The sequence below is a fragment of the Glandiceps talaboti genome, chromosome 8, assembly GCF_964340395.1.
Source record: "Glandiceps talaboti chromosome 8, keGlaTala1.1, whole genome shotgun sequence".
Classification (NCBI taxonomy): domain Eukaryota; kingdom Metazoa; phylum Hemichordata; class Enteropneusta; family Spengelidae; genus Glandiceps; species Glandiceps talaboti.
The window spans coordinates 16,570,024-16,594,383 of record NC_135556.1 but is presented as its reverse complement, the minus strand read 5'-3'; the positions used below and the strand labels follow the sequence as shown (position 1 = coordinate 16,594,383).

At 36.9% G+C, this 24,360-nt stretch overlaps 3 protein-coding genes across 3 annotated transcripts; all 3 read right to left on the bottom strand.

Annotated features, from left to right (window-relative positions):
• Window positions 1–2,307: 2,307 nt before the first annotated feature.
• Window positions 2,308–8,703, bottom strand: LOC144439272 (E3 ubiquitin-protein ligase TRIM71-like). Its single transcript, XM_078128547.1, has 6 exons — window positions 7,293–8,703; window positions 5,160–5,278; window positions 4,205–4,317; window positions 3,252–3,402; window positions 2,560–2,661; window positions 2,308–2,352 (listed from the first exon to the last, which is right to left on the bottom strand). Exons 1-6 carry the CDS (start codon window positions 8,701–8,703, stop codon window positions 2,308–2,310), a joined length of 1,941 nt encoding a protein of 646 aa, XP_077984673.1.
• A 974-nt stretch (window positions 8,704–9,677) lies between these two features.
• LOC144439053 (uncharacterized) lies at window positions 9,678–17,213 on the bottom strand. Its single transcript, XM_078128302.1, has 7 exons — window positions 16,870–17,213; window positions 15,377–15,508; window positions 12,912–13,024; window positions 12,459–12,583; window positions 11,954–12,089; window positions 11,188–11,299; window positions 9,678–10,589 (listed from the first exon to the last, which is right to left on the bottom strand). The coding sequence occupies exons 1-7, from the start codon at window positions 17,177–17,179 to the stop codon at window positions 10,576–10,578; spliced, it is 942 nt and encodes a 313-aa protein (XP_077984428.1). The 5' UTR covers window positions 17,180–17,213; the 3' UTR covers window positions 9,678–10,575.
• Window positions 17,214–19,392: 2,179 nt separating this feature from the next.
• Window positions 19,393–23,695, bottom strand: LOC144438886 (type-1 angiotensin II receptor-associated protein-like). The gene is made up of 4 exons (XM_078128101.1): window positions 23,415–23,695; window positions 22,559–22,593; window positions 20,771–20,921; window positions 19,393–19,652 (listed from the first exon to the last, which is right to left on the bottom strand). Exons 1-4 carry the CDS (start codon window positions 23,439–23,441, stop codon window positions 19,425–19,427), a joined length of 441 nt encoding a protein of 146 aa, XP_077984227.1. The 5' UTR covers window positions 23,442–23,695; the 3' UTR covers window positions 19,393–19,424.
• Between the last annotated feature and the right edge of the window lie 665 nt (window positions 23,696–24,360).

The window sequence follows — 24,360 nt, the reverse complement described above, 5'->3', positions numbered from 1 at the left end:
TGAGACCCTTCATAGTATAGGGGCTATGATTAAAACACTGCCTGTGGTTCAAATTTGAAAGTAACTTTTGTAAATTGAAAGAGAGCTGATCACTGCCCAAGATTTAAGTTAACCAGCCACATATTTAGTTTACATGGATTAAAACACTGCCAGAGATTGAGGTGAAAAAGTCTATATTTTGAGTAAGACAAACCTTTTTGTGCCTATTGCTACTGAATATACTTGTACATATTTCTAATTGCGACTGCCTGTGTTTTGTATCAATAATTTGCGACCATATCATAATATTTATGCACTGTAATGTTATCTATTATTTTAAAAAATCATGTAACACAAAAAGTCACTCAAATTCTGTGTTATTAATGGTAGTAGTAGTGAAGGGCTCAAAGTTAACTTTTTTTTTTTGGTAGTCCTTCCTGAAAGTGGTAGTCCACAGATGGTGACCAGTATTCTCATACTTCCTGAACTGAAAAGAGAGTTCCTCTATTGGCAATATGTGTTATTAAAACACTTTCATATCTGTAAATCTTCCATCCTTTAAATCATCACATAATCAATGTCAGCCTGAGTGGCCTACCACCTGCAAATTATGGTATAGCTCCACGACAAGAATTGACTGTCTGCGGGCGTGGAACTACTGTTAATTTTGAGCCCTGTAGCAACTGTAGAGGTTAGATTGTATTAATCTATTAAATATAGAGAGAAATACACAAATTTTCAGGTATGTGTCTATTACAGTAGAGAAGATATGGGTGTTTGATATTATGGTCACGTATCATAGAAATAAAGTCTTGGTTATCTTGTGTACAAATCATGTAAAATAAAGAAATTTGTGTTGCGTTTTAATGATGTGTAGTCTAGTGCCATTCTTCATCCAATCTCAAGAGCTCTCTTTATGTATAACTCAGACGACTAAAAGGCGCCATTAAAATTCTGATGTTTGAATCCTGTGGAAAGTACAGAGATGTAGGCCATGCAATTGTTTTGTCTAAGGCCAGCACTCCAATTGATGACCTCATTTTCTTTGATGACCACCGTGCACATGTGAGTGTTGATTTCACGAATTGAAAAAAAGAAAACCAAACAAAGAAGGAGACGACAACAAGGTGTTGTGATTCGTTTCACATACACTGTACTCCTGTCATAACAGCATCTGAGCACAAATGGATATACCTTTACTTCAAGTATACAGCAGTCAGTTCTAGACTAGCACTTGTATCAGTTAGCCCTGCTGAGGATAAATAAAGAAAATAAACATTCATATGTAAAATGATTTTCATATCTTGGTTCAAAAGAACACATGATGGAATTAAAAAGTATACTTTTCCACAAATCTTGATACATTACATGAATCATGACAAAATTACAAATTTATTAATTTTCTCAGCTGTAGTTGAGAAAAAAACTAGGCACGCATACTAACTAGACAAATTGAATTTCCTTGTTGAAGTTGGTACTGGATGAAGAATCTAAAGGTTTACCATGTAAAGTAATATGTTACATAACTATATGCAGTTTGATGTGTGCTGTAAAAAGACAATTTTTTCATATCAATGAATAGAATTGTTTATCAATTCTAAACATACATACAATGCATACATTTTGCTATGTGAAGATACAAAATTCTGTGTTCCAATTGTTCTCTATATCAACGCATTAGATCACAAAATATTGCCCACTGTTATGTTAACTGCATGAACATTTGGATGTTGAACTTTGTCGAAATTGCCACTAGATTCCGTTTTCCAACCAGTACTTACTCATATTATATACTGTTTTGATGTAGCCTAATTCAAATACAATACAATACAATATGCTAAGGCCTAAAAATTGTGTGGTTCCAATTACGCTCAATTTTGGAATAGGTGGGGTAGGTAGATTTTTTATTTTGTTTTATTATACTTTTTTTTTTATGTGTGAGTGTCTAGTTTAGGTTTTCCATGAATTCGTAAAAATCTTGTGATACAATATTATACAGACTATAAAGCCATAAAATAAAAACACAATAGTAAGAAATATGGTACGTAGGTTCATCTGTGTGATGCCCTATGGGGCCGTTTTGCTGAACATCTGGTGCTACACTCAAGAAGCAAACATCCATATCTAGTTCCTTTGTATTTTACTAAATGGGAAGACACACGTCTGTGGCCCAAATGAAATGTCCTCTCAATCAATGTACTAGATCTCAAATTCTGTCATAGTCATAGCATTTCTAGATCTTCTATTTCTATTTAGCAGCTGAATAGCCCACCCAATTGACCCAAAAGCTGGGCAAACTGGTCGGTGAACAGTTTAAAATGAACAGGTTCAGGTGTTTGTAAAGTTTCTGAAGATCATGGAGATTGTCTCAGGCTGAAGATGGAATAAAGAACCAAGGGGTATCTATAAATAATTCCACTCCATCATATCTACTAATGGTTCTGTTTAATTTTAGAAGGGTTTTGTGACACATCTTTTCTTTTGACCCGAAACATTCCCTTTTATCGAGATGCTGTCCAAGTTTTGAGGGGTGGTTTGAGGTTCTCAATACCATTACATACTAGTACATAGAATACTCACCCATTTGGTGCTTAGATCCAAACACACTTTATCTCCAATGGAATCTAGACCAATCGCCGGAAAGAATCCACTATCAGGCATTGTGACCATCACTGTTTTAAGCTGGGAAAGAAGAATACACTGTATAAAGTGCACAGGATGCATCTCGTTGACTATGGACACAAGCAGAATTTACAGAGGGGGTGGGGGGTTGAGGAGAAAATTGGGGGGGGGGTGCATGAAACCAATTTGGTTGTGCGAAGGGGGTACTTTGAAATGATGATGATGATCTGGGGGGGGGGGGGGGCACAGAATATTTTGCTCATGGTCTGAACCAGATTAAATCCCACGGGCAGTCTTTTACCAAGACCATTTGTAAAACATGTTGCCTCAATGTAATTCAATATTAGGTGGGTGACAAAATTTCTTGGGTTAATTGGGTGGGGGGTGGGTCATGAAATTATTTTACAATGCAAAGGGGGGGGGGGGCGCTACGAAAATAATTTTGACCAAATTTTTTAAAATTCTCCTTACGCCCACCCCCTCACCATAAATTCTGCTTGCTCCCTAAAGGTGTTGAATTGTTTTGCATGAACGTTTTGGCTTCCTCAGAATACATTTACAACAACAACAACCACCACGATTTCATGAAGCCGACAACTTCTGTAATAACGTTTTCTTTAAAAAGGAAAAAGATGAAAAATTGCTCACACCTCTTTCCCGTTTCTTGTGAAAAAAACAGGCACTGTCTGGGTAGGTTTACTAGAATATCTTATTTGATCAAACTTTATACCGCAGCCTATTCTATCACCTTGGCGACATGCTTTACCATAACGCTGACCTAATCCAGACTCGCGATACAATCTGCAATACAATACAACACATCACAATACAATACAATACAATTTAATATAATACAATATATTACAATACAATACAATACAAAGATTACAAAATAATCTCTCATACGAAGTGATCATGCATACGATAGTCATAATATAAACCACAAGAGGCATCCAAGTTGTTTGCTTCTATCGGCGTCTATTATACATGTACTTGCATGTACCTGTCAAGTTCACAGGATGACAATAGTATGCATATTAAACCCCCTCTTGCCAAATTAGGTGACGGTAACGTACTAACGGATACTGAGATAATGGGTACATATTTCAATTGGGACATAGCGTGCATTTTCTCTCATCTAAGCAATAAAAGCATTCACAAATTTTGAGTTGACAAGGAGACATGCTTAAAATATCCTTTTCAGTTGAATCAAAAGTAGAAACCACAATATGGATGAGAATGGTTATTTACATTTTATGTTTTGTATTTTCAATGGATAAAACAGTTCTACTTTGTTTTTGCAACCTTACAGCTGTCATCTTTGATTTTACTAAGAAAAACTCTAGTCTGTGTTAATTTTGAAGATCCTGTCAAACATATTTACTTGTAATATGATAGGTATCCTCATTTAGCACTGATTTCTTTCAACTTTGCAGAGAGCAACTTGATTGTTCAAGTATTCACTTTGCAAAAATCAATAGCAAATACATGACATGGAAAAACACAAGTATCAATGAGCATTTCTACAAGAGCTACAAGTATGTAGTTAATAATTCAGCTATTTCTTTCTGCTTTCTGTGTAAATCAACTAGTCTATACTCACGATCCATCATCGGCATGATAACCTATGGATTGCCCATCCCATCCTGGTTGATGCTGCAATGAGTAATCCCTATGTACTAATCCTATGGCGATAGCCCTCGTGAGCAAATACATCTGCGATAAAAAACAAACAATACATCAGTGTTTCATCAGAATACTTACCTGGCACAAATGAAGGAATTATGAAACTGAAATATCAGACATACACTGATGTAGTGAAGGAAAACCCATTTCACGAATATTATGATGGACATCGCAATAAACAGATCAAAAAGATTGCAATGTATGCAAACAGTCATAGTGTGGTCATTCCATTTCTAGTTTTGTTCTCGTTCAAGTGTTCAAGTGTTGAGAGAGGGAGGATCCACCATGGACCAAAATGTAGGGACATACAAACGTTAGATCTTACCATCAAACTTTGTCCAAACTTGGGATGCCAACATAATATTGAACAATCATGTTAGTAGTGTGTTTTAAAACAAAATTGAATATCACTGGATGATAAAAAAAAATATGATAGGTATATGGACCTTCTCAATGTGTAGTTTGATTCACAGTAATGTATCAAAGTGACTATATATTATGATAACGGTCAGAGGTGCTTATATACGTTTGCTTTCAAGATATTAAAGCCACATTCAAAAGCTTTAACTTTCAGAAGTTCAGATTTCTGATTTCTCAATGCAACTAAATTAGATATGCAATACTTAAGCATGTACGGCTTACAAACTTCGTGGCAGCAATGGGATCGAGTCCTAAGTTTATCACCTGTCCCCTTTCTTGTGTGACAGTATTTTAATACTTAAACAAATATTTGGAAATTGTGGTATGGTCGTGTCTTAGATAAAGGAAATTGATGGAGGGCCACTTTTTAGAAAATGCAATCATAGGAGGGTCACATTTTATGCAAAATATTAGGCTTGAAGTCCCCTTGTAAGTACTGAAGGCTGCCTTACCTCAAAGTAGTTGTTCTCTGGCGTTAGAGGATTGGCAGCAATGTACACAGCGTCCGTTCCACTAGCACCATGTTGATATTTAAGTATATTTCCTTGTACAGTAATTCCTTCACTTCGACCTAAAGCAATGGCAAAACATACACAACAATATGAAAAGTGAATGATTTAAAAAATTAATACCAAATACACGCACACAGTATGTACTCATTATTACGTAATATGTTGGCATATTCCACAGATGCTTTACTGAGGATACTAAATGGAAATCAAAATCATAAATGAAAGTACACAGAGGGCATAAGGGCGTGGTCATGGTTGCTAGGGCCAATTTTTTCAAAATGTTTTGGAGAAAATCTGCAGAATAACACTTTCAGAAACATCTCACCAAGTTTCAGACTCCTTGACCAAAGTACTTTTTGAGATATAAGTTTTTGACCAAAAATGAACATTTTTACACCTAATTTGCATATCACTCATGGAATCATGGTATGCTTAATATTTCTTTGTCCATACATCCCTAGATGCATTCCCATTAAATTTTAGCCCAATCTGCTCACTGGTTTTGGAATTATAGATTTTAACCAAAAAGACACATTTTTAGTCCTAATTTGCATATCACTGATGGGACCATCATGAACAATTCTTAGTAAAAACACCCTGAAGAATGTTTCACCCAAATTTCAGCCCAATCTGCTTGTAGTCTTTGAATTTAAGTTTTTTGACCAAAAATCACATTTTTGACCCAAATCACAAACCGGTGGTAAGATCATTTTGATTTGAAAAATTTCCCAACTAGCCACCCACCAAATATCATGGCAATCGGTTCAGCGGTTTTTGACTTTTTGACACACACCGTCACACAGACAGACAGACAAACGCCAGGCAATCCCTATAGCACTACTGAACCTCACTTCAGTTGTGCTAAAAATGGGGGTCATTTTATGAATGTCCGTTGCCATGGTAACCAAATTAACCATAATATGTGGATTACTTTTCCACATTTTGACATAAAACGTGAAAAAAAAATTTAGCAAATCAATTTCATTGCTTTTGGCATGTATGAGTCAGTGCTATCCAATGTAACACAAATTGTGTAAAATAGGACAGCTGTCTCCATGGAAACATACAGGAGGCTTAAAAATGTTTTGGTAAAATATTTTCTGCTGACAAAATAATGTTATGAATTTAATAATAATCGAGTTTATTTGCATATGGACCACCTGATGTGGGGTAGTTTGTTATACTGATTTCAAAAAAGTTACCATTCTATGAAGATCAGTTGCCATGGTAACAAAATCACATACCTTCCTAATTCTACAAAGTTTGATACACTTTCAAATAATACATGATACTGTCAATGAAACAATGACACGACAAGATGATATTTTATTATATTCCTGTATGTGTAGTTCTTAGCACATAAACTTGAAGATGAGACCTGAGTTGTAAACACTTGTTGTCCGTTCAATTTGGGAGGTGTTGAATAACTGTGACTTGGTTCATGACCATTTCCGTGAAAGTTAATCTAGATATTACATATTATGCAGAACACAAGAATCCATTGTGCCAGTACATGGTTTCAGAACAGTAGGTTTCAGACAAGCAACATTCTGAATTTCTCTTCAATCCGGGACATCATTCGGCAACTTGAAAGTTCAAGGAAAGCTCGCGAGACAAATTCAAACACGTGTGTTCGTGTTGATTGCTATGCTGTCTGTCAGTCATAGTCAGTCAGTCACACAATATTTGCCTATTTCAAGGCAGAGATGTACTAGTGTTGCTATCGAGGTCCTCATGCATTTCAGACACTGAAGCACTCTAGCTCTAACCCCTGAGCATGTAAGCCAAAGTGTAAATGTACGAGCCTCGTACCTTCATTCCAAGGATTTTGTTTCAAAATTTAGTACATACTACAGATGCATAGCGACATATACATCGTGATCATATGTACTAATGTACATAAATCAATCCTCAATTGCAAACTATCCCGATTTTCTCGTAGACAGCGTTTGATCGTACAGATTTGCGGCTATCAGTTTGAATTCATTCCAGACACATTTGTACTTGCTTCTGCTCCAACTCTAAGCAAAAACTTCTTTTCAATCGAGAATATAGTGTATGCTGAGGACTTACCTGTCGAGATCTCAACCACTTGTCTTTTCACGGATGTTCTGTCGACGACTTTGATTTGCAGAGGTGTTCCTCGTAATGGTTGCTTGTCTAACGTGACGGATATCTGTTGCTTCCCTTCTTCTGCCCCAAAAAATGTCACCTTGAAATTTCCACCACCACGGTAGACCAGATCAAGATTTCTGTCCCCGATCTTGACTGCAAGTTTTTGGCGGGGAAGAATTTCTCTTCCTTCACTGTCCCTGGTAACGATGGTCAATGTTGTGGACTCACCTTTAACTACTTCTTTCGGGATGTTTTCTACGCTAGATTTCAATACGCAAGCATCTGATACAAGAGACCCAAGAGAAATAGTGTCGCTTGGATTGGGCTTAAATTCCACGGCGGCGTCATTTTCGAAACTTTTCAACTCCAGCGACATCAGATGATTTACTTGAGCCAAAGTTTCTTGCTTCGTCGATAATAGTTGAGCAGGTCCACCAAATTGTGTGAGAGTGTCGATGTACTTACGCGTGCTTTCGATATTACCATGATTTAATTCTTGGCGGTCAATTTGGGCTTTGTGTTCCTTCTCTGTATCTCGGTATGCTGCTTTCAGACGGTCAACTATAATGCCTTCTTCTTTCTTCACTTTATGTATAGTGTCTTCAGCATGAGCATGTATGTTGTTCTCTTCAATCCCACACTGGACTTTAAAACGTTGTAAATTTGTCTTTAGCCCCGATGTTGACGCTTTCATCCTTTGCTCTTGTTGCTGTAATCTTTGCGTAACTTGTACCAGTTCTTCGCGATACTCACGAGCGACCTCATCTAAATTGCGATGACGATGACCAGGTATGCGGTGGTCCACTATTGTACAGTCAGTGCAAACTGGTAGCGTGCATGTGTCACAATAAAATTTCAACTCGCTTCGCTTGTGAACATTACAGTACTCTATCATCTTGTTAGGAATACAAGAGTTCGTTTCCATGTATTCTTGTATTGTAGTGACTTCATGAGAACGTGTAGCTTTGATTTTCTGATGAGATTTAACACAGGTATTGCAGAAATATTGTGGACATTCAACGCAGATATGAGTCGCCGCATCTTCCTCACAAAACTCACATTTCCTCTCGGTTTCAGCGGTTGCAAACATTCGTCTCTCTGCGACAAGATCGACTAACGAATTCATGAAGAAGTTGCCCTTTAGCTCTCGCACACCGTCAGCTGTAATGTCGAACCCCATTCCACAAGTTGGGCAATCGAACCCATGGCGTCGCGATCGTCTTACTAATGTTAAAAGACATTTTTCACAGAACGTATGGAGACACGCTAGCACTTTAGGATTGTCGTATCGCTCTAGGCAGATTGAACATGACACAAAATCGTCGTCCATTTTGTTGAGGAACTTTTGCAAATCAACCGAGGTGGCCATGATGTTGTTACCCCCGTTCAAACAGCATGAAAATGTGTACTGCGGTCTGTACACAGTTTTCAGCGGCCCTAAACTATGTGACTCACAACAACGTACCTGACAAAACTGAATTCCCCCTTGGAGAATACGTCTACCACGTCTACCTAATTAGGTCTATTATAACTACGCTCCGTCTACCTACGTCTACCTCAAGTATAAAGTTGGTCTCAGATTCAGCATCAGATTCACATTGGAGGACGAGGCCAGTCTCATATTGAGCCTCAGGTTCAGTCTCATATTCGAAAAATCACGATAACCATTGTTGTTCTTTGTCAAAATTACAATTCTAGGTGGTCTTATGTTTGTCCACAAACGCTTTCATAAACAAATAAAGCACGTGATGTGCAACAACCAGAGGGGGTAGGTCCAACTCGGCACATCGCCAACTCGGCCCATATGATTGTCAACTCTGCCTACCTAAGTGGAGAACCATTTGATTTCGGGGGGAGGGGGAAGTGGGTATGGCAAAACATTTTTTTCCCATTACTGTGACAGCAAATTTTCTTTCTATTGTCAGTCCTCCAGTCAAATTATTTTTCTATATGCAGAAGCAATTCAAATTGTTTTTCTCGGTTACCAATTTGGTAACGTGCGGTTCATAACTATACCAACATGTCACTGGTTCACTGATAACTTTTGAAGTACCCTCTCTGCCTGGATAAAAAAAAAACATTTGAAGTACCCCCCCACCCCCTTCCATTTTAAAACAAGATAACAAAAGTTTTACAATACACACACACACACTCATACATACATACATACATACATACATACATACATACATACATACATACATACATACATACATACATACATACATACATACATACATACATACATACATACTGTCCCTTGCCACGTACTGAGATATTTGGGAACTTTTTTCCTTTAAAAAAAGTAATCTATCAACCTCAAGTGTGTTTGAAGTAGGTACATGATCATTTTTTAATTGATAGCATTAATTAATAACGTAACATGCTGATGATATCATACACGCACTATTAAGGAGGTGTGAGAATATTTGATACATCTCAGATCTGTGTAAAATGGGAGTTTGTAAGCAGACGTAAAGAGAAATGAAATCTCCAGGCTTACAGGTATAATATTATGTATAAACTAAAATCAAGTAAATTATTAATCGAAATTCCATAATTGCAAATTGATGAAGATACTCATTTTTCTGTCTAAAATACGCAGAGACATCGACAGGTTTTAAAATAGTCAGATTGTGGTTAGTTTGTCTATGGTTTGAGTATAGAAACTAGCCACTGGTTAGCTCCGCCCTTGCTATTTTCCCAGTCCATAGTCGCACTGTTTCCGAAACACAACATGCGTCACTTTAACTTAGGTATCTTGTGATTGTATGTATTTCGTAGTTGTACAACCACTGATATCAGACCGTGGACGAACGAAACCTGTTACAAACATCGAAAGTAAACAAACGAATTGGATTAATAACACTTGGCACAGCATGTTGGGAGTAGAGACTTGTATTACAGTCCATCATTTGACAAGAACAGTTTTATGACCACTTTACATAATAGTTCACTGTTCACAAACATATTTCCAGTTCTCCTGGCAAGTCACATATGTACAAACTGTTCTTATAAAACCACAGTGTGCATGTAATACAAGTCCTTGCTGTTCCAACATGCTGAGCCAAGTGTTCTTTATAAATTGTTTGTTTACATTCCCTGTTTGTAACAGGCCCATTTGTCGATGGTCTGATGTCAGCAGTTGAATGTTGTGTGGCGAATAAAAAAACAACAATCTGCTGCATCCGACAACCATCGACGATGTTGAATAGTTTTGCTATCTGGTTACTGTGCATAGTTACTGACTCGCAACTGAAACGAAATATAAGAAGATAATGAGTATGCGATTTCAAAAACCAAACTGTCAACAGCCATAGATATACGCAATGAAATACAATACGTCACAAGCTCCTACAGGAGGAGATTGCGAGGTTTGCGTAATTCACGAGAGTTGTGAGATCAATTCGAGCATAGACTGTAGAGTGGAGTGAGACCGATAACCGACATAACATTAACATTTTACTTTCTTTAGTGAAACGCTGACGGGTGTAAACAATTCAAATTTGTACAAGGTATCAAATTCACAATGGAGGCAATACGTTTTGGTATGGGTTCTATTATCTGACATTTCAAATCGAAAGAAGCTTGCCAATTCTACTACATATGTAGCCTCAGTGACTTCATAAAAGGTGATGCAACGCCTTCATAAGTATCACAGATCCAAACATCTAAGTGTACATTACATAGCAGGTTGTTTGTCACAACTTTCTTGTGGTAGCGTTATGACGTTACAAGACATACACTGTTTAGGGTAATATAGGACCAAAACCCTTCGGAGAGAACAGAAACACATCATAAAAAGTAGATTGTGTCTAGTCTAAGAAAAGACATATATTGTAGAAATACCAACCTGTCCGTTGATTCCATGTTAGTCCCAGGGTTACTTTAACTTTCTCACGTCCAGAATGTAGACCAACAGCTGGATGCAAATCACTCTTAGATTTTACATTCACCGTGCGAAGCTTTGGGAAATTGAACACAAAATGAACGTTTGTAACTTGCTAGTGCTATATAGTATGATATGTAATCACTTTTAATTTATTTCTTGTCTTTACCGGAATAGATTTCACTGATTGTCACTCATCATCATAAAACAACATACCTCTTTACGGCAACTTTCTAACACATTGTCAAGATTTTTTGATGCGTCAGCGGACAAAGATGCACTGGCTTGTGATCGTGAGAATGTATTTTACTACCATACCAGTTTATTTGGCAATGAGTTGTTCATAATGTTATATGACATTAGTTTTCATATAGCACCTTCCCATACTGTACTCAAAGCGGTTTACGATTTGTTAAACCATAGGCATTGTTAACTGTCTCTTTCCAACGTCTATGGTTAAACATGCCCGCCTGGTTACCAGCGGAAAGTCTTTATTTTTTTTAAAGTGTAGCTGGTCTAACGATGACGGGAATGCAATTCGTTTCAACATATAAAACCTAAATCGACGTTTCCACAATTCAACTTTTACATGTAACTGCCAGTCCTCTGAATAAACATTGGACATAGGAGTTCAACATTACCGTTTAGAAAAATGGATTTAATATCTAATACTTTTTAATGTTATCCTGTGAACTTTGTTAGAATAGAGAGTAAATCGAAATTCGTTTACCTCTTCGTTGTTTTTTGTAAAGAAGACAGACAGCTTATTTGATAATTCTTCATTAAACTGAATACCGCAACCAATCACATCACCCTTTTTACAAACTGTTGCGTACTTTGTCCCCCTACCTGATCCTATATATAAACTAAAACAAAATTTAATGATAAAAAACATACAAAAATATGTATATTTTAGCTTCGGCTTTTATCGGTAATTGTTTCGAGCAACCATTTAAGGGTTGCATTGTACTTTCAGTATAGTACATGAAAGTTCAAATTTGAAAAAAAAGTAAGTGTGTGTGAATGTGCGCGCGCGCGCGCGCGTGTGTTTATTGGTGATGTCACAAAAAATAGCCATCATGGTAGTCGCGTCTTAGTAAACCTATACTACTAGTATTTTATTGTTACCGACAAATAATTCATCAATTGGCAATTTTCCTCTACATGATTTATTTTTCTAAAAAATGTCTCTAATGACGTAATTGTTTATTCTGTTATTCTAAAATTTCACTCACAATCCGTTATCACTATGGTATCCAACAGAACCCTCATCCCATCCAGGTTGTCTGCTCAGAGAATAATCTTGAGGAGCTAAACCTACACCAATTGTGTTCCTGTAACCAGTATCTAGTATTTCTACCTGTGCATAAAATACAAATGAATAAGTACATTGTAATAGAGGTAAAGACATTTCTGTATATATGAATACATCAGTGAGAAATACAAATTAAATTTGACATTATCGACGCTATTACCTTCTTGATCGTGTTTTGGGGTGAGCCAACTACATCCCTCAGTGCCAGATCACTACCCTATTAACAGAATGGTGTATTTTGTCTTGGAAATAATTTATCCTATATATATGTTACTATCAACTTTTCACATCATAATTCATCCATTCATGACAGTTTTATGTTAAATTGTATGAATTTAGTTTCAAACTTAACTTGATCTAACGTTATTTTTACCTCAAAGTAGTTGTGGTCTGGTGATAGCGGGCTACTTGCAATAAAACCCCCGACACGTGTGTTTCCATTGTAAGTTAAGACGTCGCCATTAATATCGACGCTTTCACTTCGACCTGTGATTTAAGGAACAAAGGTCAGGTTATAAAATATAAGAATAGCTTCAATCAGAACACGATTTTAGAACATGACCATGAAACGTAATTCATATTAGTGAGCCTTAAGTAATTACAGAGGGGTCATATTTTATCAATCGGTTCTAATATCAGGGGAGGGTGATATTTTAGAAAAGGGGAATTAGAGGAGGGTCACATTTTACTTTGACTCATATATTGTAGTATCTAATTTATTTCGTGATTTTCACAAATATCCTACTGTTGCCACCGGCGGTGCCATATCCCACTGCTGCCACATCTTACCACTGCCACTGTTGTACCGTAATATCAGGAAATACATTAATTTTTGCATAAAGTCAAATCGCTGGTGACAACTATACAGTGAATAAATTATATACTAGATGTGGTGTGAGATGAGGAGTGGGTCTCACAAGAGTGAAGGGTGAATAGTGAGGTAAGATGTCGTGGTGTGGGACGTTGACCCCAGTCTTGACAAAGAGTTCTGGCATTTAGCCCTACCAATTAGATCCAACGCTAGAATTAATGCATACAAATTCACTGTCATAGTACAGTACAGTACAGTACAGTACAGTACAGTGCAGTACAGTACAGTACATTACAGAACTTGTGATTGCAGCTGTGTGAAACAACTATAATGCTATTAAAATCGTCAATGTGGTGGCAGCGGTGGGATCGAGTCTTTACCACTGATTCTATGACTTCTGCCCCCGTTTACGTCTGACAGCCTGTTAAGCCATGTTTTTGTATTCACAACTTTCAAATATGATCGCGTAGACCATACAGTAATTTGAAAAATAATTGAATGTGAGTTTTTGGGTGGCAAGGTTACATACGATGCAAGTAAAGGTGTGATAGGAGAGTAAATCATTAGGTTTTCGTATTCTTCTTTTAATATCTAAACTTTTACATCAATGCAAACCCAGTGAACTCTGAAAATATACTTTTTAAGTGAATGTCTAAACTATTGTGTCATAAATCACGAAAAATATTTCATAAATCTTAAATAGAATGTTATCAAGGTCGGTGGGTGGGAATAAATTTGGCTTCGATTGATGTGACCACACTGATGGGTATGAATGAATAACTAATTAGTATGTCAAATTGACTGACACGGGGATGCACTTCTATCCTAATTACCAATTTGGAACAATTTATCCTCAATTATTTTGTCCTCTCATTGCTTTCTAATACTCCAGCTTTCGTTGTAATGTCTTAGTAGTCTTTGGGTGAATTATTAGGACTTCATTAACATTAGGGGCGAGATCAATGGGTTGAATTTTTTTAGCCATTTCAGTTCTCATCCTACAAAAACGATTTTACTTTTAATGAATCTGCTTGTACCCCCAAATACAAATATTAATTTTAAAATGTCGTCAGACTGAGAAATAGAAGAATTTTGGCTATAGTAAATGCATGGTACTGAAATAAAGTAAAGTGTCAACAAAAGAACGGGGTTTTCCTCACTACATACTGACTTTTTATTCATAGCAATATACTACTACATACTGACTTTTTATTCATAGTACTATTTACTACTACATACTGGATTTGTATTCATAGTACTACATACTACTACATACTGGATTTGTATTCATAGTACTACATACTACTAGATACTGGCTTTGTATTCATAGTACTACATACTGGCTTTGTATTCATAGTACTACATACTGGATTTGTATTCATAGTACTACATACTACTACATACTGGATTTGTATTCATTATACTACATACTACTACATACTGGCTTTGTATTCATAGTACTACATACTACTACATACTGGCTTTGTATTCATAGCACTACATACTACTACATACTGGCTTTGTATTCATAGCACTACATACTACTACATACTGGCTTTGTATTCATAGCACTACATACTACTACATACTGGCTTTGTATTCATAGTACTACATACTACTACATACTGGCTTTGTATTCATAGCACTACATACTACTACATACTGGCTTTGTATTCATACTACTATATACTACTACATATTGGCTTTTTATTCATAGTACTACATATTACTATATACTGATTTGAAATCGATTGTGCTGTCTGAAACATTTTCAATTTTTGCCAATGTACGTAGTTAGAAGGTGGAGGGATGGGGGGGGGGGGGGTCTGAGGCCAAACTAAAAGAATTTAGTTTTTTATATCCTACATTGAACAATTCATCTCCCCCTTATAGAATCTTACATTTGCAATAACTGAAAGTTGTGGATGATAAGTTCGCATGGAAATCTTTTTCTATAATATCAGAAAGTTTTTGTGACTGATTTTTAGAAAAGTAAACCTACAAATAAATACATGAAATGAACTTACCAGAAACATCTCTAGTATGGCTTAGTCTTGATTTTCTAATTTGTGGAGCAGTGTCACTATAGCTATCAATAGATCTCTTGCGAGTAGAATTCGAAGATGAAGACAATATTTCCCCCGTTGTGTCTTGTTCATCTAAAGTACACAATAAATTCAGGTGTTATACAAACGACTGTAAATGTGGTTGCGAGAGGCTTGGCAAGGAGAAGTGTTGTTTTGAAGTCGAAATTAGTGAAAAATGGGGGAGCGTGTTTAGCTGTTGTTATGTGCCCCCCAATGGTGTTGAAGGATATCTACCCTCCCACAGGATTTCACCCTACCTGCCAGCCCACTACCTACCCAATATTGAGAATGATTTACCCATTCCCAACCAGGAAAATGTTTGTGCTATATACCACGTACACAATGTACGTACAACTTCATGTTTTCTTCTCCCACTGTAAAAAAATCAGGACTTCATCGCCGCAAGTCTTCCTTATTTGCCCCCCCCCCCCACTTTCCCTGTTACCCATCGAAACAAAATTGCCCTCCCACTGAAAAACTGCATAAGAACAACTTTTTGCAAAAACAGATTTAGTTGACTTAACCTGAATATACATATCTCGGGAAGAAAATCACTGGAATATAAATGAACACTTTCTTATATACAGTATTATACATATTCATCATGTACAAAAGTTTATTGCATTCAAGGCAACGTAGTTTTGAGAATGCACTTGTAGGTCTGAGTCAAGTTGATTACCACAAATTACCTATTCATATGTTACATTCGGCCTCTTCCACAGAAAATATACATCTGAGTGGCAAGTGCCATCCGGAATACATAATAACATATAATTTAAAGAAATGTAAGCGTAGATAGCCAATGTAACGTGTTCACTTCGTGTGTGTGTGTGTATGTGTGTGTGTGTGTGTGTGTGTGTGTGTGTGTGTGTGTGTGTGTGTGTGTGTGCGCGCGTGCGTGCGTGTATGATTACAAGATTGTAAATTTATGCATCCATGCATCATGCGGGTGCGTGTACATGAAAAACGCACAAGTACAGTTTCAATCAAACCTTAATATAGTGATCACATGACCATTGTCTCCAAAGGTTCCCAGTCATGTTTATGCAGCATAAACAGTGTAATTGGATAGTTACGCGCAAAAAATGAATGTTTTTATCGTGTGTTTTGGAATCCACGGCATTACACAGTAGGCACACACTTGTCAGATAGGCAAAGGCTTGTGAATCGAAACCAAGACGACTATTTGAGGTCATTGATTGAATAGAGTTCGGCAATTGTGTAAATACAACCAACCTGCACGTTTCTATAGCAGGCCGGGGTTATTTTCTTCAACCAGTGTTGAATGGATATATTTATACCAATACTATGAATTGAATGAAACAGTTCACGATATGGTAAGTTGTCCAAGCAATGATAAATTTTACTGAAACCATTACGTACTGATAGACAAATTAAAGACACACATATTTCAAAACAATCTTGATTTTTACCCTGTGAATCTGTTAATGGCGTTGAGCACTCTCCTTTAATCCGCTTCTCACAATCACTGATTTTTTTTATTAGACTAGGCATTTTGAAATTCTCCAGTAGCTCTTTTAGAAAGCCGAGATTGTCTTGTGATACGTATCCATAATCTTCCAACAATATGAAAATGTCGGAAGCGTTTTCTGCGGACTCCTTTTCTTGTTTTGGAATCTGATCATCCAATAACAAACCCTTTAGTTGTACGACCTGGCTTTGATCCATAGACCTGTTTAAGTCGAGGTATAGTCTCCGTAAAGGACTGATCTTGAACGCCATGGGTTGGTTGATGAAAATTATGCCATTGTGACCGAAAGGTGTGTATAATATGGCTGACAGAACAGCATGCGCATTCGCACTATCGAACGTGACCACTTTCGTCATACAAAGGTACGAACAAAGACAGTCTTCAGACGGTGTTATGGCAACGGAGCTTAACCATGTGTTTAGGACACGGGTGAGTATGAGTACGAATGTATTGTTGTCAACGTCCATGTATTGTACTATGATTATTGAAAACTACCACCGTGAGTTACAACCTAGAGGTCGGACGTGTCATGAAAATTACTATTGATAACTAAATTTACCCTGAGGGACCTACGACACTTGTATGTCCAGTGACCCATGGTGAGGGAAATTGTAGTGACTACAAACATAGAAATATACGGCATAACATGATGAACATGAATATTGTATGAATATCCATGTTATTTAAGAGGAATACAGGCGAGGCTGATTTCGTCTTTGCTATATTTCTTTATTATCCCTATGGAACCCAGAGAAAAGTTTTTTTTTTTTTTACCAATAATGCTTCGCGCGACCTCTCTAAAATAGAGTTGTAAAAATAGGCATTGACCAGATTTAAACTGAATGCCTCCCATAAGGGAATCACTAATTATGCAAATAACTCATTAAACTAAAAAACTATGGTAACAGGCTTTGTTTTTGGACAAGCATGCTTTCTTAGGTTAATGTATGTGCCAAATTATACGGAATTTGAAGAGTGCATGATACTGCTTAATTACTGAATATCGTTCATTATTCAAAATACTCATTAAAGGTAAAAGTTGTAGGAACAAACTTCATAGGACAGGTGCGTATCATTATATGTACCATATTATACGAAATTTGAAGCTTGCATTTTTAAGATACAACCGAGTTACCTAAAATTATTAATTATGCAAATTTTTCATTAAAACTGACTAAGCTATATCAAATATTTTATAGGACATATCCGCTTTGTTATGGTTAAAGTATGTACTAAATTATATTGAAATTCAAGTATGCAGTCTTAAGATATAGCCTAATTACCGAAAATGATGACACAGACACACACACGGACAGACAGACAGACAGACAGACAGACAGACAGACAGACAGATGGACAGACACACACACAGACAGACATTCCCGAAGAGACTTTGTATTCATTTATTGCCAATAAATCATGTTTACAGGTATTATAGAAGAATTTTTTAGTTGCTGATATCCCTTTACACTGAATTGTTGCCATTGTGTAACGTACAAGCAACGAGTATAAAGTTGGTCTCAGATTGGTACTCATATTTACCCTCATATAGTCTCACACACGGGGAAAACAAAAGCAGTCAAACCAGATAATACCTTTTGAGACTACAGGAACATGTTCCCCTTCAACCCGACTTGGTGGGAGTTGGGATGTTTCAACCCTATATGGGGAAAATAGCTTGAAAATAGGGGTTTGTGAAGTGGGACCATGTCCTATAGTCTTGTAACTGTATTAACTTCTTGTTTGACTGATATCGTTGGGTGTCATTATTTTCTGTATCTTAGACTATGATGCTGAATCTGAAGTCTCATATTGTCCTTCAATCTGAATCTGATTCTGAATCTGAGACCAGCTTTATACGCGGTCACATAATGCGGTCTCAAACTTCTGTAAGATTGTGCTAGACTACGTGACCTTGTTTCAAAATTATTTATGGACATTTCTTGATAATTAACGTTGTCAGTACAAAGTGTTGGGTTGGGGTGTCCGTTGAACATATTTTCATTTTTGCAGGCCGGAGACAAATTTTTCTTAATTTTGCGCATACGAGGGAATGTATCTAAATTATAAGTGCAATGGGAAGTTTATGTAAGACAGAACTCTAGAACTTGTTTTTAGCTGACGCGTTGCTTAATCATTGTAATGAAAATATACTGCACTACTTGTTGTGACGACCCCAACAACTATAGAACTACTTCTGTTATAAAAATCTAACTTAAACATTATTTGATGGACAGTTACAGAGCTAATCAAACTTTAACTCGTTTTTACAAATTTATTTCAAATTGGTTAATGTATGTACGTGTAATTCATTTATTATTAAACTTTATTTCGGGAGATAAAAGAATGCAGAAATGCTCAGAAACATCCCATAGATAAAAACTATACATAAAAACAGCATTTTAAAACAAGTAGGACTTTAAAATGACAAACTGACAAATACACACATGAACAAATACAAGCATTTAAAAATACAAAGTTTATCCATTTTATTCATTACTTGACTTCCACAGAAACTTTGAGATTTCCGCCACGATTCATATATTCACAGATGGCGAAAATCAGCGTTGCAATCTTGAAGAGACAGTTGAGTATGGCCATGACCTCACTCCACATGAACTCTCCACAGGCTTGAGATTTGCAGCTTCCGATGATTTCAAACACATCATAGATGGCGATGAAAACAATATCAAAGATAAAACCCAACACTAGGGAAATGATCAGCTGTGAATTAAAAACAGAAACGAAAGCAAATAATTAGTATCCTTTAAAAGACTGCTGGAAGGAGGGGTAGGGGTACTTCAAAATGTTTTGGATATGTGATGGGGGTAACTGATAAAATGCTGTCATTAAATGCGGGGGCGGGGGAGGGAGGTATTTGAAAGCGCCAGTTGTTTTTATGACGACTGAAGGGAACAGTAGGGAGTCCTCAATGGCATTTTCTTGGAAAGGATGAATAGGATCTTCAAAAGATGTCACCCAAACTCCTTAATTCCGTCACTGATGTTGGTGATAGGAGTCAGAGGAGGTATGAGACAACAAACAAACAAATGATGACTGGTAGCAATTCATATACTCGTGTGTCATTTGTAGCTATTGATATCGATATTATTTGAGTATAGCCGATCGTCGATCATTGGTGCCGAAGGGCCGATCATTGCCTGTGATTCAAACATGCTCAAGATAAGCTAATATATTTGTTAGATTTGCGCTTTCATGCACTCAATGTTTTCCCCATCAGAACACAATACATATATCACTGTGTAAACCTACATGCTGAAAACCAAGAAATATATTGGCTTGCTTAGGTTTTAGATGAGACTGGATTTAGAGATGGCTGAAACCTTAATCCACCAATCAAAGGGTTATTAGAACTTTACACATTCAACATACGTTTGACCACAGGGGCCAGCAAGCAAGGTATTAATGTAACTGCGACTCTGTGCTACCTTGAAGTCATGAGTGGGCAAATTGTTATAGCGAGCTAGTGGCTGGCTTGGAATCTGCAGGTTACAGGCTCGAGCCCAGTCACTGCTGTTTGTTTCTGGGTGGCTAAAGTCCTTGGGCAAGATTTGAACCACAAACCTCAGTCCACCCAGCTGTATAATTGGGGACCAGGTAGGATAAAGGCTGCAATGCGAATGCTTTAAACCTAAGGCTGCAATGGATTGTATGCTCCCCAGGGAGTTGGGGAAAGTAAAAAAAAATGACTGTTGTGTCGCTATAGATCCGTGCCAGGGGTAATAATTGTAAAGCGCTTTGAGCACAAAGTGGGAAATCGCGCTATAAAAACACTATTAATACCTTTTTTTATTCAACTATTAGATTTTAGATAAACTCACCATGATACAGTTCTCCTTAATGCTTGTCTGACCAACTGTCCAACAGCCAAGAGCGACGATCGTAAAATTCATCCAGGCATACGAGTGTGTGACCCACTGCATTGCTCCAACTCCTGTTAGTAAGTCCCCGGCTCCTGCCGCCTGAAAAGCACTGGCATAAGATAAATATTTTATAAAACCCGATCAATTCGACGAAATGACATCTGTTATTTGGCAAAAAAGTAAAAAATAGAGTGGTGGACGCACCTGTTTTCAGGTTCTTGCATTGTTATTACAAATTACTCGTGGAGACATATAATGATTACACACGTGTATTGATTATTCTTTTGTTCTGAACCAGTTGTTCATTCCTCTGCAAGATCATATCAAGACAACTGATTTGCATGCCTAAATTTTATTTTGAACTAGGCATTTAAATCAACTCTGTTGGAATATCAAAATCGTTTACTACAAATACAACGATATATTGCAGTATTTAACGTAAGCGTCTGCATTAGAAAAATTATAGACTGGTAGTATAGCTGCCATATGGCATGAACCACGATACTAAACATACTGTGATCTGGAAAAGAAGTGAAATTGGGTAGTTTATGTCACTTTGGATTTTTGTTACATGTAATAGAAACTGTTCGTCACACCTCGTCAGCCTCTGATCGTAAATATTGCCACAAACACTATTATTGGTGACAGGTATAATCAGACAGTAAAGTATATCCACTGTCTGTAATTTACCCTAGTCACATATTAAAGTCGTTATGGGTGACTGGAATTGCATTGAAAACCAGGCCCTGTTGAAAACTCAGCGATAAATCAGTAGCGTAAAGGTCATGACCTTTGCTAACCCTAGGAGAAATGGTTGCCAATGGTGATAAACTAACACAAGTAAACACCATCGTTGTTTGGTTACATCCATATCAACATACAACTAGCTGCAGCTAATAGTTGTTTTGAGCTATTACATGTATATGACTAAAAATAGTGGGTGTACAATATTTGTGGATACAGGATTATTTATCTGATTATTATTTTATTTATGGTCATTCCATCTTTTAAGATCGACTTGTGTGTAGATCGAAGCTACGGATAGTAGATCTAGAGATACTGTAGTGTGATGCATGTTGTATAGTATAGTGTAGTGTAGTGTAGTGTAGTGTAGTGTGGTGTGGTGTACTATGGTGTAGTGTGATGTTGTATAGTATAGTATAGTGCAGTGTAGTGTGGTGTACTATGGTGTAGTGTGATGTTGTATAATATAGTGTAGTGTGGTGTACAATGGTGTAGTGTGGCGTGATGTAGTGTGGTGTGGTGTGGTGTGGTGTACTATGGTGTAGTGTGGCGTGGTGTGATTCAGTGAGATTTGACGGGTCTTTTGATTTTACTGTGTTGATAAGTGCATTATCAAAGTCTTAGAATCTAAGTTAGGTATTAAACTTAGTGTAAATTTTAATACATTTCAATGTTTGAGAAAAAAACACACCCCTTGTTACAATCAATCAACTTCTAGCTGGGACAAATGTGTTCACCTGGAACGAGTCGCTAACAATATACGGTTCATAGGTTTTGTTTAGAAAAGTGGTACACGATCATTTATGTGATTGTAGATATGCTTACAGTGACTTTATAAATCGACCAATATTCACTTTATCTCCTTATAACACACAGGAACTATGTACTGATCTTTACGATACTTCGTTGTACAGATACTGTCACTTTGGACCATAATGAACTCCAGCTGTACACATCAAATTGTCAAAAATTTTGGCTCAAAAATATAATTGATATACTTACACGACTGATAACCATATGTGGACCAATATGAACGGCTGTCGACAAATTTGGAAAATAATGATGATCAGTATTAAATCAAAATTATCGACGTAACAATATGATAAGTGAGTAGTTGGTCTATATTTTACGATTTTTTCACTTTTTAGTTTTTGATGTTAGTGAAAAGAATGCATTTTAACCTGTGAGTCCTCACGATAAGGTAATGAAAGTCAAAGAATAATTAAGAAATGCCCAACAAAAACGACAGCTTAGAGTCAAACTTTTAACTTTAAAGTAGTAATTATAATTTGACTATTTGTTGAGGTGTCGGATCACTACGATGTGATTTTTTCAGAGATTGATGTCGGACTATGTATTTGGCATCAACGTGATGTTTCATTCCTCAATGTCGCTGAAATCTACAAATCTATCAAAGTTACTTCGATTTACTGTGTCATATGTCGGGTTGTCGGTGGCCAAGTGGCCACTTGGCTTTTACCACTGCGGTCGGGGTTCGAACCCCGTTCAGGGTTCGATTAAATTTACCACGCTGTAAGTAAGAAGAGTGTCGTTCAGTTTGACTCAACCGAACAACGCAGGTTTTCCCCGGGTACTCCGGTTTCCTCCTGCATTAACATTGAACCCATAAGGGATGGCCATCACTGGACTTCTTGGGAGACAAGTGTTTATATACTTAAAGAACTATCCAGTATAAATGAAGATTATTATATGCATAAAATGATAATTGTTTCAATTTAACTTAATGAAGGAATGTCACAACAACAAGGGTCCATATTTTGAAACAGGCGAGCGATCAGAGACGTACAACCAAGGGGATTATGGGAGGACGCACCAACGCGTTAACGACGGTACTTACCCAAAGAGGTGCACTGCATTTTGCCATGGTTGAGATGTGTTGATGTTCAACTAAACTCCCGAAATAAAATACACTGCTCGTCGATTCTTGGGATGTCGTCAACTGTTTGTCTGTCACCAACTGATCAGATTAGTCGAGTTGGGTGTGACAAATACTTGAATGTTATTGTCCTTACACCGGGACATAAAATAATTTATCATGGATTCAGACGGTTGCCACGGAAAGGAAATATAAATTCAAAGAGGACAATGGTAACATCTGTGGACTGTATGTTTCTTGAGTTTCGAAAACAACTCGGCGTCGTCCTACCAATGAATAGCACTTTCACGCATCATATCATTCGTCTCTATTGGGGGCTACTGAGGTTATGGGGTTCCAACAATTACGTAAACAGTGCACGTGGTCACTTGATGATACCTCACTCAAAGATCAATTTGCAGTCATCTCTAATTTGTATGAAGTGTGCATCTATACAAATGACAAGGCAGACTTGCTATTAGTATTTGAAATAGAATTAGAAAATACTTTATTGAATCCTAGAGGGTCATTGAAGTGCCTGCCTTTGACATAAAAAAAACACTTAATAGTATTCAAATCACAAGACACCAATACAACGTGAGTCAAGATAAAAACATACGAGTAAAAATCATAAATGGGAATAAACGTTAAAAAACACGTTAAAATTGAAACGCAAACTACTTTTGTTTGCGTACGTTGTTGTCAATGACTAGCAACATGGTCTCTAAGGAATTTTCTTTATACACTTCCCTTTTTTTACTTGGCTAGTCATTTCGGTTATACTGTGTGGGCGGAGTGATCTTATACAATGAAAAAAGCTATTGGTTATTGAGTGAGTGAGAGCGACCGAACTTAATTTTATGTTTCTTACCGCAACACGTTGAAATGATGGGTGCGGCGGTCGGTTGAAAAAAAAAGTTTCAAAAAA